A 17,141-nucleotide genomic window follows, 5' to 3' on the forward strand; every position below is an offset into this window, starting at 1 on the left:
GCCACTCTTGCATGTACAACCATACTAGCAATATCTAACAATACAACATGTACTATTTACTGGCTTGATAGTCATGACTATCATGGTGAGTAATCTGCCAACAGCTAATAACCATACAGCCTTCAACCCGTGTTTTTAGCTAAGCTAAAGCTTTAGTTGAAGAAAAGAGAGATGCAGAATAAGCTTTTATAGAGCTGTCAGTATTTAGTTCAGCTCTTTTTTCTGTTTTTTAATTTGTGAATTTTCCAAAGTGGGCTGTGTAATGAATATATATTTAGGCTTATGAAAAAGGAAAAAAATATTAATTCAGTTACACCAATAGAGCAGACAGTCTTCATTAACAGAAAGTAACATTGTTTATCAATTAAAATACAGCAGATAATGTACAGTAGACTCTCATATAAGACATGTTTTTACGGCATATTTTTGTGCTAAAATGATTGAGAAATTGTGGCATAAATTTGTATAGAATGCTGTTGTATAAAATGCTGTAAGTTTGTATAGAATGCTGTAAAATTTGTGTAGAATACCACGGCTGACAAAACATACATGTATGATTTTCTGATTAGTGTTGATAGGTGCAGCTCATAATACTTTTATAAGCAAGCGGGAGAGGCAGGTAAACCATACTTTGAAGAAATAAAGTTTATCATTTATTAAGGAATTTAAGTAAGGATCAGATTTCTTCCTTGTCGCTAACATAAACGAGAAAATTGGTGAAAAGTGTTGGTATCAGCTGGTGAAATGCACAAGTGACATCAGCAAATAAAACACTACCCATGGTAGTCTGTTGTGCAAATGCGCCATATAACTATATCCAAACACTTCTACATCAAAATCACATCTTCGAGGATTATGGACTGATTACATCATCTTAACATCTTTGCTGCTTCTGCCTCCTCTGTATTCGACTGAAGAAGCCTATTGTGTAGGCGTAAAGTTTTGGAATAAAGATACCTGACTGTTGCACATGTTTTTATTTGTCATTTTACATCAAGAAAGGAAATTAAGAATTTAAGATAGAATGAAATTTTTCCGTTACTATTATAAACGACAAAATTGTACAACAGCATTAGCTGATGGAAAGTATGCGTGACATTAGTTGGTAAAATCAATGATTGACAGTCTAGATATCTACTGCTCGGTTGTCACATAAATTCCGAACACCTGTGTATCAAGCACAAGATTATGTTTTTAAAATTGGACATAAATTTTTTCTTGTTGCTATTATAAATGAGATAGGAGATAAGATTTCATTCAGATTTTTAACCCCAGAGGGTTAGCCACCCAGGAGAACCCAGGAAAGGTAGTATGTCATCGAGGACTGTCTGTCTTATTTCCATTGTGGTCCTCAGTCATATTCCCCAGGATGTGATCCACACCAGTCAGTTAACTAACACCCAGGTACCTACTTGATTGCTAGATGAATGGAACAACAGGTGTAAGGAAACACGCCCAATGTTTCCACTCTTGCTGGGGATTGAACCACGGACACAAAGTGTGTAAAGCAAGAGCTTTGCCTACCAGGCCATGGGCCACCATGGGCCAGTTTGTATAGTGAATGTATATCAAGTACAAAAACCTGACCAACAGCCAACTGCTTCTTAGTTGAGCTACAAAATAATCTTCGAACACTTCTTTAACTACAAGTATTTAAGTGTCGCCCACTTTTATATAAACTTTGTATCATGTGAAAATAAATTTTGACTTCAACTAAGGTTGGGTAAAATTCTTTCTTCTTACTCTTTTTTTCTTTTTGCTTATTCTATTCTGATAAGATTACATCTAAAATGTAAAATAATTGCTGTTAATGTATTAGTCTTCATTTTCTCTGGCTGGGGCATCATGCCCATTTTCTCTGGAGGAAAGTATGATACTATACTCCTCTAATCTTTATAAAGTTTATATATTAATTACATTTTCATTTAAGATTTCAGTGTATAAATATATAACGTATAGTACTAGAACAACTATGAGTGTCGTAAGAGGCAACTAAAATGCTGGGAGCAAGGGGCTAGTAACCCCTTCTGTATATATTACTAAATTTAAAAAGAGAAACTTTAGTTTTTCCTTTTGGGTCACCCCACCTCAGTCTATGGCCAGTTTGTTTAAAGAAGAAAGAAGTTCTAGGACAATAAAAAGTGCCATTGACACTGTAATGTATCATAGCATTATTTGGTTTTGACAAAATACTAAGTTTAAAAAATGGGTTTGGCATTTTCTGGGTCTCGGGAACATAACCATACCTTTTCCATTTGGTATTTAACCCGTAAACGGTCCAAACGTATATATACGTTTTTTCAACAGTTGATAGTATGTAAAAAAAGTAGATGATCTTTTTTTTTTTACATTTGAAAACATGTAAAAAAAACTTTGATCTATTTTTTTTTGTTATTGAAAATATGTATAAAAAACGTAGATCTACTTCGTGAACGTAGATCTACTTCGTGAACGTAGATCTGCTTGGACCGTTTACAGGTTAATTTTCATAGCACGTTCTTGTGTAAGATGCTGTTTTTAAGGACCTAACTATTGTTTTATGAGAGTCTGCTGTACTGTACCTCATTAATTTTGGGGGGACTTAATATCTGGAAAAAAAATTTTTTGTTACCAAATGTAACCTAGAATAATCTATAGGATATACTCACTGAGAGATGTCTCTCAGTGTATATACACTGAGAGGTCTATATCTGAGTTTGTATATACTGATAATTTACATATACAGTGGACCCCCGCTTAACGATCACCTCCAAATGCGACCAATTATGTAAGTGTATTTATGTAAGTGCCTTTGTACGTGTATGTTTGGGGGTCTGAAATGGACTAATCTATTTCACAATATTCCTTATAGGAAAAAATTCGGTCAGTACTGGCACCTGAACATACTACTGGAATGAAAAAAGTTTGTTAACCGGGGGTCCACTGTATTTCTATTTTAGGTATTAAAGTATTCATGACTGTTGGTGTACAGGTGACATTCAGCCTTAATGCCCATCATGTAGTAGATAGATTTTAAACCTCATTAACAAACCAACCAGTCTTTATGACCAGTATGTAGTAGACTTTAAACCTTATTAAACCAGCCAATGCAAGACTACCTAACCTAAAATTACTCCCTTTCCATTAGTTTGGATTATATTAGGTTATAAAGTAATTTTTCTTCCCTAGGCCTAGACTATATATGTCCACATTGCACAAGCCACTTAATGCTGGAAAATTTACACAAACACATATGTAAGATGAAATCCGAGATACTGAACTAAATACTTTTATGTAAAGCTTTTTAAAGTCTTGCTGAAGTTTTACACAAAGCATAAACTTGGTAAAAGCTTATTGTGCACCTGTGTTCAGCTTCATTACCATCAACAGTATGCCTCTGAATTCAAAAGCTTTCGATTAAATCTTGAATCCCAAAATATATATATATGTAGCAAATGTACGTGAACAATTATTGTGACATCGGTAAAAAAATGTGTTATTAGATTATACAAAATGTGGCATATACACCGAGAGGTGTATATATCTCAGTTTATATACACTGAGAGGGGAATATATTTCACTGTATATGCACTGATGGATGTATATCTTTCAGCATATATACACTGAGAGGTGAATATATTTCACTGTATATACATTGAGAGGTGAATATATTTCACTGTATATACACTGAGAGGTGAATATATTTCACTGTATATCCACTGAGAGGTGAATATATTTCACTGTATATACACTGAGAGGTGAATATATTTCACTGTATATCCACTGAGAGGTGAATATATTTCACTGTATATCCACTGAGATGTGAATATATTTCACTGTATATACACTGAGAGGTGAATATATTTCACTGTATATACACTGAGAGGTGTACATCTCTCAGCATATATACACCGAGAGGTGTACATCTCTCAGTTTATACATACTGGGAAGTGTATATCTCTCAGTTTATACATACCGGGAAGTGTATATCTCTCAGTGTATATACACTGACAGATTATGTGCAGTCTTAATGACATTCACGTAGTAGATAGACTTAAAATATAAACCCCCTCTACTACCCACTCTAAGCTGAAAGAATTGAAGATTTCACTTTAAATGCGGCAGCAAACAAAGCATCGCGAATCCTGCATATTTGCAACATTTCACTGTGTTGGTTGCAAGAATAAATGCTAGGAAATGTCAGAAATGTTACAAGAATAAGGAGCCTTCTGGAGTATTTCATAACAGCAAGTTATAAACCTTTGCTTGAGTTACCCCTCACAAAAATAATAGTTGACGAGTCATCTTGCCCAAAGAATGCGGTAAGACGGCATTCTGCAAATTCCTGGCTTAAAAGTTATTTTCTCTTATGTAAATGTACGGAAGATAAGGTTAAGTTACTACGCTACTTCTTGTGCAAAATTAAAATTGGCATATGAGAAATTTGCATAAATGTGTCTCACTGTTCTCTTTGGGAGGAATTTGGGGTAACTCATTTAAAGGTGTTTATATATATATATATATTTAATAAAAGGCATAAGTCGACTAGTTTTAAATAGTGCAATGATAGGTGATTCAAAATTTTATAAAAAAATACTAAGACATAAGGACCTGTATTGTGCGAACTTATTTCATTTTATAAGCGATATAAAATAGTCATAGCAAACTGTGTTTCTTTTTTCTACCAAAACAAAAACAAAATCACATAAAGATCAAACTCTTGTGCCACTGTATGTGTTTTTCACTCATATGAGTATTATCTTTAAGATCAATTGATTTCCAATATAATTCAGTTACACTTGAAAATATATAAATTCATCGGATTTTAAAGTATATAAATCCACCTGATATATATATATAATATATATATATATATCTAATTGATCTTATAATAAAAAAGTCTATTTGATTTTAAAATATATAAACTTGCTCGGTATCATAATAAAAATCCATCTGGTCTTAATTTATATAAATCCTCATGATCTTAATAAAATTCATTTGATCCCAAAATATATAAATCCATCTACTTTTTTTTAAAAAATATATATAAATCCAAACCTAAAATGCTTATATAAGAAAATACATCATACAACTGAGAATGATGTACGTATTAGAATTTTTATAGTTTTATCATACAAACTTTTGCATCTACGTATTGCTGCTTGAATTAACAAAGGCATGTATATATATATATATATATATATATATATATATATATATATATATATATATATATATATATATATATATATATATATATATATTTTATATATATATATATATTTATTTATTTTGGCTTAAATAGCAATGCTTTCCTTGCTGACTAAGACAAGTGAAAATTTGTGTATGCAGTAATTTTGCAAAAATCATTCTGAACCTAATGAAAAAATATATTTCATTGGATTAGGCTAAATTAAATTGTGCTTGATATAATGAGTTTAGGTAAGTTTTTGTAAGGTTATTTTGGTACAAAATTATTAGTTTTTACATTAACATAAATGAAAAAATATATCTTTAACCCTTAAACGGTCCAAACAGATCGACGTTCAAATCCGTAGTGCTCCAAACGTAGATCTTCGTTTTTTTTACATATTTTCGAACATAACAAAAAAACAAATGTAGATAAAAGTTTTTTACACATTTTCAAATGAAAAAGAAAAAAGATGATCTACATTTTTTTACCTACTTTCAAATGTTGAAAAAACGTATATATACGTTTGGACCATTTAAGGGTTAAACGTATAAGAGAAAATTTTAGAAAGGACTTAATTTTAAATGAGTTCTTGCTATATGATCAGTACATATTACATACTCGGCATGACCTGCTGAATAGGTATAATTGGTTAGTTAGAAAGAACTCGTTGAATATTAAGTACTTTCTAAAATGTTCTTTTATATGTTTAAAAATATATTTTTTTCATTTCTTTTAATGTAAAAATTAATAATTTTGTACCAAAAGAAGTGTAGAAAACTTGCCTAACTTTATTACAACAAGGGCAATTTAATTTAGCCTAATCCAACTAAATATATTTTAGATAAGTTTACAATAATTTAATAATAAACAAACACAATGAGATATATTTTTTCGTTATGCTCAGAATGATTTTTGCAAAATTATTGCATACACAAATTTTTGCTTGCCTTATTCGACAAGAAGAGCATTGCTATTTAAGCCCAAACCGCAAGTTTTACCTATTCGGCACGATATATATATATATATATATATATATATATATATATATATATATATATATATATATATATATATATATATATATATATATATATATATATATAATGTATGTATAAAATGTGGCACTATTGTGGGTGAGGTCAGACAAGAAAGGCTGACTGGAGGCTATTTTAAGATGTTTTTTGCTTTGCAAAGAGGCTTCTCCAGGTCTATAGAGAGTTTGCGAGTAATTTATCAAAGGTTGTAGTATTGTAAGTATGGTGTATATTTCTCCCTGTATATACACTGAGAGTTTACATTAGTTACACTTGTAAACTGAGGGAAAACTTGAAGAGAACTTAAAATTTTAATTTACAAAGTATAGGTGCTCCTATAATTTACAAAGTACAGGTGCCCCTATAATTTACAAAGTACAGGTGCCCCTATAATTTACAAAGTACAGGTGCCCCTATAATTTACAAAGTACAGGTGCCCCTATAATTTACAAAGTACAGGTGCCCCTATAATTTACAAAGTACAGGTGCCCCTATAATTTACAAAGTACAGGTGCCCCTATAATTTACAAAGTACAGGTGCCCCTATAATTTACAAAGTACAGGTGCCCCTATAATTTACAAAGTACAGGTGCCCCTATAATTTACAAAGTACAGGTGCCCCTATAATTTACAAAGTACAGGTGCCCCTATAATTTACAAAGTACAGGTGCCCCTATAATTTACAAAGTATAGATGCTTCTTGGCTTATGATGGGGTTACATTCTGAAGAACTCATAGTAAGTTGAAAATATGAGTCGAATATGAATATAATATGATAAACAAATAACCACGGGCAGATGTACTATGAAAGTAATTAAGCATAATCTTCAGGGCCCCTAATCTCGGAGCGGCCCCTGAAGCCACTTTAGTTCACATTGTTTAAAAATTTTGGGTCTATTGTATGATGGGGTCCCTGTAATGGATCAAGCTTCAGGGGACCAAAAATGTAGGTCTGCCAACGTAAATAACTACTGTTACTGAATTAGTAAATAAACAAATAATTACTCTAAATACTAGCATTGAAAAGTAAATAAATGAATACAAGTTTATCATATCAACAAACGTACAGTACTGTAAAGCATCACTATTTCACCTTCGTAAAGTGGAAATATCTTACGTTGGACCATCGTAAAGCGAGGACCATCTGCAGTGAATCAGTGCACTGAATTAATGTTTCAACCATCATCATCATCATCATCATCATCATCATCATCTTGTAATTACCTATTACCAGCTGTAGCTACTAGTAGGTCATCACAATGGTTGTTAGTACTAGGTCACTACAATGGTTGTTAGTACTAGGTCACTATAGTCGTTGTTAGTACTAAGTTATTACAATGGTCATTAGTACTAGGTCATTACAACGGTCGTTAGAAGTAGGTCATTACAATGGTCGTTAGAAGTAGGTCATTACAGTGGTCGTTAGTACTAGGCATTATAATGGTTGTTATTACTAGGTTGTTATAACAGTTGTTAGTACTAGGTCATTACAATGGTCATTAGTACTAGGTCATTATGGTGGTTGTTAGTGCTAGGTCATTATGATGGTTGTTAGTACTAGGTCATTATGATGGTTGTTAGTACTAGGTCATTATGATGGTTGTTAGTACTAGGTCATTACAATGGTTGTTTGTACTAGGTCACTACATGATCATTAGTACTAGGTCATTATGATGGTCATTAGTACTAGGTCATTATGATGGTCAATGGTACTAGGTCGCTACAGTGATTATTACTAGGTCACTACAATGGTTGTTAGTACTAGGTCATTATGATGGTCATTAGTACTAGGTTACTACAGTGATTGTTATTACTAGGTCACTTCAATGGTCGTTAGTTCTAGGTCACTACAATGATTGTTAGTACTAGGTCATTACAATGGTCATTAGTACTAGATCATTATGATAGTTGTTAATACAGTGGACCCTCACCTAACGATATTAATTGGTACCTGAGAACGAATATCGTTAGGCGAGTTTTTTAACATTAGCCGAGGCAAAATGTTTGTGTTAAAATGTATCGTTAGCTGGATTTAACGTTAGGTGATGCCATCGTTAGCCGAGGGTCCACTGCACTATGTTATTAGTAGGGTAGTTATGGTAAATCCTCACAAGACTAGTGGTCAAAATATTTTTCAAAGTCAGTAAGGTTCTCTATAGATGCGGTGAAGCCTCGCAAAGGCTGAAACGCATTCTCAAAATAACATCTATTTCGCTCTTTTTTTGTTTTATCACAACTTGTCGGTGCTATATACGATTTAAGTCACGACTTAACATGTTGTTGAGTCATTAATGGCCTTCTTAAGAGGTCAAAATGTGTTGTGGAATCATTAATGGCTATCTTAGAGGTCAAATGTGTTGTGGAGTTATTAACGACTTCCTTAGAGGTCAAAGCTTGTTGCGAGGTCACTAATAACCTCATTACAGGTGAAAACATCTCACTGGTAATGACCAATCTGTCAGAATGATTTGCATAATGTAGGGAAACTTATAGCCCAATAGTATCAAGTTTGGCTCTCAAGGGGAATACCCGGGTTTGATCTTGGGTAGGACAAGACATCTGGCAAGTCACCTAACACCTGCTGCCCCTGCTCACCTAACAGTATGTAGGTACATGGGTGTTAGTTGACTGTTGTGGGTGGCATCCTTGGATAAGCCATACTGACTTCCATTCTGAGTTACTGTGATCTTTATTGAGAATAAGACACATGTACAACATTTGGGTGTTTTGACTGATGAATAAGACACATGTACAACACTTGCGTGTCTTGACTGATGAACACCTGAAGTTTACCTGGAGAGAGTTCTGGGGGTCAATGCCCCCGCGGCCCGGTCTGTGACCAGGCCTCCTGGTGGATCAGAGCCTGATCAACCAGGCTGTTACTGTTGGCTGCACGCAATCCAACGTACGAGCCACAGCCCGGCTGGTCAGGTACTGACTTTAGGTGCTTGTCCAGTGCCTGCTTGAAGACAGCCAGGGGTCTATTGGTAATCTCCTTTATGTATGCTGGGAGGCAGTTGAACAGTCTCGGGCCCCTGACACTTATTGTATTGTCTTTTAACGTGCTAGTGACACCCCTGCTTTTCATTGGGGGGGATGTTGCATCGTCTGCCGAGTCTTTTGCTTTTGTTGTGATTTTCGCGTGCAAGTTCAGTACTAGTCCCTCTAGGATTTTCCAGGTGTATATAATCATGTATCTCTCTCACCTGCGTTCCAGGGAGTACAGGTTCAGGAACTTCAAGCGCTCCCAGTAATTGAGGTGTTTTATCTCCGTTATGCGCTCCGTGAAGGTTCTCTGTACATTTTCTAGGTCAGCAATTTCACCTGCCTTGAAAGGTGGTGTTAGTGTGCAGCAATATTCCAGCATAGATAGAACAAGTGACCTGAAGAGTGTCATCATGGGCTTGGCATCCCTAGTTTTGAAGGTTCTCATTATCCATCCTGTCATTTTTCTAGCAGATGCGATTGATACAATGTTGTGGTCTTTGAAGGTGAGATCCTCTGACATGATCACTCCCAGGTCTTTGACGTTGGTGTTTCGCCCTATTTTGTGGAAGGAATTTGTTTTGTACTCTGAAGTTTTAATTTCTTCATGTTTACCATATTGGAGTAATTGAAATTTCTCATCGTTGAACTTCATATTGTTTTCTGCAGCCCACTGAAAGATTTGGTTGAAGTCCGCCTGGAGCCTTGCAGTGTCTGCAATGGAAGACACTGTCATGCAGATTCGGGTGTCATCTGCAAAGGAAGACACGGTGCTGTGGCTGACATCCTTGTCTATGCCAGATATGAGGATGAGAAACAAGATGGGAGCGAGTACTGTGCCTTGTGGAACAGAGCTTTTCACAGTAGCCGCCTCAGACTTTTCTCTGTTGACTACTACTCTTTGTGTTCTGTTAGTGAGGAAATTATAGATCCATCTACCAGCTTTTCCTGTACAACACCTGGGTGTCTTTATTGATGAATAAGACACGTGTACAACACTTGGGTGTCTTTTTTAATGAATAAGACACGTGCACCATCTAGGTATCAAGATTCCCAAGTGTTGCACATGTGTCTTATTCCTCAGTACAGACACCCAGTTGTTGAACATTGTATCTTATTCATCAATAAAGACACCCAGTGTTGTACATGTCTTATTAATCAGTAAAGACACACAAGTGTTGCACATATGTCTTATTCATCAATAAAGATATGCAGGTGTTGTACATGTGTCTTATTTGTCAGTAAAGACACCCAGGCATTGTACATGTATCTTATTCATCAATAAATGTATATCAGTTTCAAACCTGGACTCGAATAAATCATAACACAATCCTGGTTCCATTGTATCACTCTTGTACAGTATTATACATTACCCAAGATACAGCATTACACCAGAATTTATATCGCAATTTACAAGGTGCTGTCAGAAAGTTCCAATACTAGAATTTTCTTGCATTTCCTGTGTGAAATATTGCAGCATTGCAGATTACAGTGCACAGTACATTGCATTGTGAAGTACAGTGGTGTGTTTCAATGTGGCTGAGTGTTACGTTGAGGTTAGGTGGTATTTTCTGTTGTGTTAGTGCAGTGTTGATAGTTTTTGTGTAACAGAATAGCATCTTTGAGAGAAGTGTGAGTGGTTATGAAATTCTGTTTCATGCTGGGTACAACATCTGGTGAAATTCACAAAATGGTTCAGTGTCCAGGATATTGTTAAGTGTTCTAGGGATTTCTTATGGGTCATATCAAAGCATTTTGACTGAAAATTTGAATATGAGTCGAGTGGCTGCAAAATTTGTGCCCCACTTGCTGACTCAAGACCAGAGAAATGGCAATCATTCCCCAGCCTCCCTAGTCCCCAGGTTTGGCACCCGGTGATTTCTTTCCCTTCCCCAAAAATTTATAGTCGCTCAAGGAGTGGTGTTTTAACAATGTGGAGGAGATTAAGCAGTTGCAGGCTGTTTCAGATACTGTTAGGAAAGAAGAATCCCAGAAATGTTTTGAGAAGTGTAAGAGGTGCAGAGGTCAATGTACAGCCTCCCAGGAGTCTAGTTCCAGGGAGACAACTTCAACTAGGTGATTAAGTAAGCCTATATTTTTTTTTTGTGGCAGTCCAGGAACTTTTTGGTAGCACCTTGTCTACCTGGAGGTTGTTTCAGGGGGCAATGCTCCCATGGCCCGGTCCATGACCAGGCCTCACGGTGGATCAGAGCTTAATCAACCAGGTTGTTGCTGCTGGCTGCATGCAAACCAACATATGAGCAACAGCTCAGCTGGTACTTTAGGTGTATACCTGGAGTATACCTGGAGAGTGTTTTGGGGGTCAACGCCCCCGTGGCCCTATCCATGTTCACAGCTCCCTCATACTTATTTCTTCAGGATAAATAATTCTGATATTTATATTTCTAGTATACAATACCGACAAGTTGATGAACAAGACATGTGTAACACTTGCGTATCTTTAGTGATGACACGTTTCACATGAGCCAAATATAGAAACTATGGAGAAGTAACTATGAGGTAGTCATTCCCTCAGCCTGGAGAGGTGAGTTTAAGGTTACTAAGGGACTGACCACCTCGACACAAGCCTACAGAGTGGGCAAAACATCTCCCCAGTAAAGATACCCATGCATTACACAAATCTAACTCATTTAAACACCCCAGACTCAACAAACTCAACTAATTCCCTCACAGAAACTCTACATGACCAACTGAAACAGAACTTTTGGCAAATATACCTATATAAATTATGTACGTATATGTGTATATGTGTATATATTATACAAATTAACCATGTATGTCTCCTAGGCCTACAGTAAACTCCAGAATTGCCTACCTAAGGCAGAAAAATAATTGCTTCTTTCATTTTCAATGGGACGAATTTGCTCCATACAAAATGGTATATAGTTTCTAACCTGTACAGACATGCTATATACGCATATACAAAATATACCTCTGTGGTCATTGTCTTCAGGAACGTGTAAAAGAATACTTTACCAATGATTATAAAATTTGCTTTACAAATATACACAGAACATCTCATGCTGAGGACCTGTTTTAATCTATGCCATTACCTTGGTTTATTAAACCTCTTTAAATAGTGGTTTATGGAGGTTTTTCAATACTTTAGGGGGGCAAAATGATGCCATTGGCACCACAATTCTAGAATAAGGGTTAATTGTTTTGTGTGTGTGTGTGTGTGATTTGTATGTTCATCTAGGGATGTACTCAGTGTGTAGTGGTGAGTGAAACGTCGCTTGTAGTACACTCAGCAGGAGTACAATTGGTAGGTGAGACAAAGGGTGAAATGTGCTGCTTCTGCTGGCCACGGTACAGTCTCCTGAAACAGAAATTAGTTCTATACAGGTGGACGGCATACAATGAGAGGCGTGCGTCTCAGTGTATATACACCGAGAGGTGTATGTCTCTCAGTGTATATATGCTGAGAGATGTATATCACATTGTATATACACTGGTAGTTTATATTAATCATTACTTGAAGTATTAAAGTATTCTTGACTGGTGGTGTACATGTGACACACAGTCTTAATGACCCTGGTGTAATAGATAGACTTTAAACCCCATTAACCAATCAACCAGTCTTAATCACCCTGGTGCAGTAGATAGACTATAAACCCATAAACCCCATTAACCAACACATAAATGAATTTACACAAAATGGGACATATTAATCTATAGATCTGGACATCAGTGGTGTAAATATATTGAAGTGAAATAAACAAAAGTATTAATGGGGATTCAAACTGAGGTGATGGCATGCAGCAGGTATAGTATAACCACTGAACCATAATGGTTCAGTGGTTCTGTTATACAACAGAACCATGATGGCTCAGTGGTACTATTCCACCAAAGAACCATGGGTGGTACAGTAGTACCACTGACCTATGATGGTTCAGTGGCACAGTATTACCACTAAGCCATCATGGTTCACTTGTACCATAGTACTGTGGAAAGTTTTGATAATTTTTCTGTGATTTGTGAATGATAATTAGTAGGGATAATAATAATGTTTATATAAAGTAGTGAATGTGTGTAATATTGGTGTGACATTTGAAGGGTGATCAGTCACTCATATGAGAACCTATATTCCCTATAATTTCCTTATATATTGTAAGAAGTTGATTAACCCTTTCAGGGTTTCGGCCGTACTAGTACGGCTTTTACACCAGGGTTTTTGACGTACTAGTACGCCTAAATTCTAGCGCCCTCAAATCTGGTGAGAGAAAGCTGGTAGGCCTACATATGAAAGAATAGGTCTATGTGGTCAGTGTGCACAGTATAAAAAAAATCCTGCAGCACACAGTGCATAATGAGAAAAAAAAAACCTTGACCGTTTTTTTGGATTAAAACAGTGAGTTTGCACTGTATTTTCATATGGCATTTATTGTTGTATTCTAGTTTTCCTGGTCTCATTTTATAGAATGGAAGACATATTACAGAAATTGAGATGATTTTGACTGGTTTTACAATGAAAAGTACCTTGAAATTGAACTCAAAGTAGCAGAAATGTTCGATTTTTACCAAAGTTCAAAAGTAAACAAATTATGCTAAGCGTCCAATACACGTCAACTGGTGAGTCTAATATTCTTTCACAAGTGCACTGATATTATTTATACCATTTCTACACTAATGCAGTAGTCTGCATAACAGTAAATCTTCTATTTTTTGTAAGAATAAAAATTCAAAGTGGAAAGCCAAAGAATGTAAGAGGGGCATGGGGATGTGACTAATGAGCAGAGGAAATGTTATTTTAGTGCCAGGAATGTCTTGTTTATTCTGGACCCTATTTGGAAATTGGCATCTTTTGAAATTTGTGTGAAATTGGCAAAATTGCTAAATTCTGACCACTGTACTGGATAGTTGAAATTGGTTGTACTCATTCAATAGAAAAAATGGAGTTCTAGCAAAATAGTTATGAGTTTTGTCGACTAGTACATTGGAATTGGCTGAAAATAGGGCTCAAAGTGGGCAAAATTGCCGATGCATAAACATCGTTGAGACCGCTAACTTCGCAAGAGCATAATTCCATAAGTTTTCCATCAAATTTCATACTTTTGGTGTCATTATGATCGGGAAAAGATTCTCTATCTTTTCATAAGAAAAAATAATTTTTTTTTTTGAAATTTGGGCGACCCTGAGAACAAGTCTGGGAGAGGGCCTGGGGACCCTGAAAGGGTTAAGTGCAGTGAAATTGTAATTTAGAAGAAATTTATATTCTGATGAGGAAAATATTACTCACCTGGAAGTATCACTGAATTTAATTAAATATATCTGTATAAGATAACGTTTTTTGGGAGAGGAACTGAATAGCATGACGTTAACATTGTACTAAAGAATGGTGCGTAATTGAATTGTGGGTCATCCTGGCCGATTCCAATATTATCAGCAGAATTTTAATACGACAAGATAAGTGAAGATGAAAATACATCTGGAAGTGTCTAGATACCTGGAGGGGGTTTTGGGGGTCAATGCCCCCCACGGCCTGGTCCATGAATAGGCCTTGTGGTGGATCAGGGTCTGATCAACCAGGCTGTTACTGCTGGCTGTATGTAAACTAATGTGTGAACCACAGCCTGGCTGGTCAGGTACTGACTTTAGGTGCCTGCCCAGTGTCTTCTTGAAGACAGCCAGGGGTCTATTAATAATCCCCTATATGTATGCTGGGAGGCAGTTGAACATTCTTGGACCCCTGACACTTATTGTGCTGTTTCTTAGCATACTCGTGGCACCCCTGATTTTCATTGGGGAGATGTTGCATCTCCTGCCAAGTCTTTTGGCTTTGTAGGGAGTGATTTTCATGTGCAAATTTGTGACTAGTCCCTCTAGGATCTTCCAGGTGTATATTATCATGTATCTTTCTTGCCTGCATTACAGGAAGTACAAGTCAAGGGACTGCATCACAAACCTATTGGAGTTGTATGACAAGGTAACAGAAGTAAGACAGGAGAGAGAGGGATGGGTACATTGCATCTTCTTGGACTGTAAGAAGGCTTTCGACACAGTACCACACAAGAGACTGACTGAAAGCTAGAGGAGCAGGCAGGAATAGGAGGGAAAAATACTGCAGTGAATCAGGGAATACCTGTCAGGAAGGAAAAAAAAACATTTGTTAGTATGAGATGAGGTGTTTAAAGTAGGTACACATGTGTAAAGTGGGGTTCTACAAGGGTAAGCCCTAAGTCTGGTGCTATTTCTCTTATATGTGAATGACATGATTGAAGAGATAGATTCAGTGGTGTCCCTGTTCACATGACATGAAGTTAATGAGAATACAAGTGGATGAGGGTCAGGTAAGCCTACATGGCAATTTGTACAGGCTGCAAGCCTGCTCTGACAAATGACTACTGGAGTTTAACCCCAGTAAGTGCAAAGTCATGAAGCTTGGGGAAGGACGAAGAAGACTGCAGACAGAGTACAGCCTAAGAGGTCAGAGGCTGCAAAACTTGCTCAAGGAAAAAGATCTTGGGGTGAGCATCATATCAAACACACCTCTTGAGGTACACATCATTCAATAACTGCTGCAGCAAATGGGTGCCTGGCAAACCTCAGAATAATATTTCAACATCTAAGTAAGAAGTGATAAACAACATTGTACACCACGTACTTCAGGCCCATATTGGAATATGCAGCACCAGTATGGAACCCACACCTGGTCAAACACGTCATGAAATTAGAGAAAGTGCAAAGGTTTGTAACAAGACTAGTCCTGGAGCTGAGGACTTTGTCTTATGAGGAGAAGTTAAGGGAACTCAATCTGACAACACTGGAGGACAGGAGGGATAGGGAGGACGTGATAATGACATATAAAATACTGAGAGGAACTGACAAGATGGATAAGGACAGAATGTTTCAGAGATGTGATGCAGCAATAAGGGGTCACTATTGGAAGTTGAAAACTCAGATGAGTCACAGGGATGTTAGGAAGTATTTCTTCAGCCATAGAGTTATCAGGAAGTGGAACATTCTGGAGAGTGATGTAATGATGGCAGGATCCATACATAGCTTTAAGAAGAGATATGATAAAGCTGCTGGAGAAGGGAGAGAGTGGACCTAGTAGTGACCAGCAAAGAGGTGGGCCTAGGAGCTGTGAATGGATCCCTGCAACCACAAATAGGTGAGTACGTACACACACACACACACACACACACACACACACACACACACACACACACACACACACACACACACACACACACACACACACACACACAAAAGCCAAGTGTCTGTTGACAAGTGCCTTTGACAACTGGTAACTACTATACTGCTTCCTATCTTCATAAATGGAAATGCTTAACATCTACCCATGAATGAGGGTAGATAAAAGAGTAGATAATAGATAATAAAGAACATAATGATGTATTTAATACATACGTTGAGCTGTGATATTGAAGGTGAGGGTTGTGGTAGGTGGAACATGATGCCTGGGGCAGGAGTGAGCATGTGCTGTAACTTGTAGACTCCTGTTGCTGCTGTTACTGCTGTTGTTGCTGTTGCTGTGCTGGTTGTTGGTGGCTGTCAGACACAGTCTGTGTGATGGTCGGTCGTGTGGGGAAGCTACCATGAAGACTGAGTGACCTTCAGTCCAGTGACCATGACACACCAAGGCTGAGGAAGGTAAGATTGTGTTAGCAGCAGCAGCAGCAGCAGCAGGAGGAGGAGGAGCACGTGAAACTACAGTAGTGTGCAGATTAATTGGGACAGGAGTAAATTTTGTGATTATCTCGTAATGTGTCTTAGTCTCCGGCATACTTAATGTATTTTGAGTTCTTTTTTTTCATAAGAGTTTGCTATTGATTTCTGGCAACCATTCCAGCTGTGGTGTTACCCTGTGACTCTTGTCAGTGCTACAACAGCTGTTGTTCTGTAAGGCTAGTCCAGCAAGCATGTTCCACGAGTAAGTGTGGTTTTGTCAGATTCTTCCCTTCAGT

General features: G+C 36.8%; 1 protein-coding gene and 1 long non-coding RNA gene across 4 annotated transcripts in view; one reads left to right on the forward strand and one right to left on the reverse strand.

Annotated features, from left to right (window-relative positions):
- Positions 1-17,141, forward strand: part of LOC138855414 (uncharacterized) — a 358,079-nt gene that overhangs the window by 36,189 nt on the left and 304,749 nt on the right. The window lies entirely within an intron of this gene.
- The window catches only part of LOC128703383 (uncharacterized), a 112,261-nt gene continuing 101,410 nt past the window's right edge, over positions 6,291-17,141 (reverse strand). For all 3 annotated transcript variants that reach the window (XM_053798012.2, XM_053798013.2, XM_053798011.2), the window contains 2 exons: positions 16,585-16,818; positions 6,291-12,532 (listed from right to left, as the gene is read on the reverse strand). In XM_053798012.2, the coding sequence (XP_053653987.1) occupies positions 12,405-12,532; positions 16,585-16,818 (362 nt within the window). In that variant the 3' untranslated portion in view covers positions 6,291-12,404. The remainder of the gene's footprint in view (positions 12,533-16,584; positions 16,819-17,141) is intronic.

This window comes from Cherax quadricarinatus, chromosome 93 (genome assembly GCF_038502225.1).
Source record: "Cherax quadricarinatus isolate ZL_2023a chromosome 93, ASM3850222v1, whole genome shotgun sequence".
Taxonomy (NCBI): Eukaryota; Metazoa; Arthropoda; class Malacostraca; order Decapoda; family Parastacidae; genus Cherax; species Cherax quadricarinatus.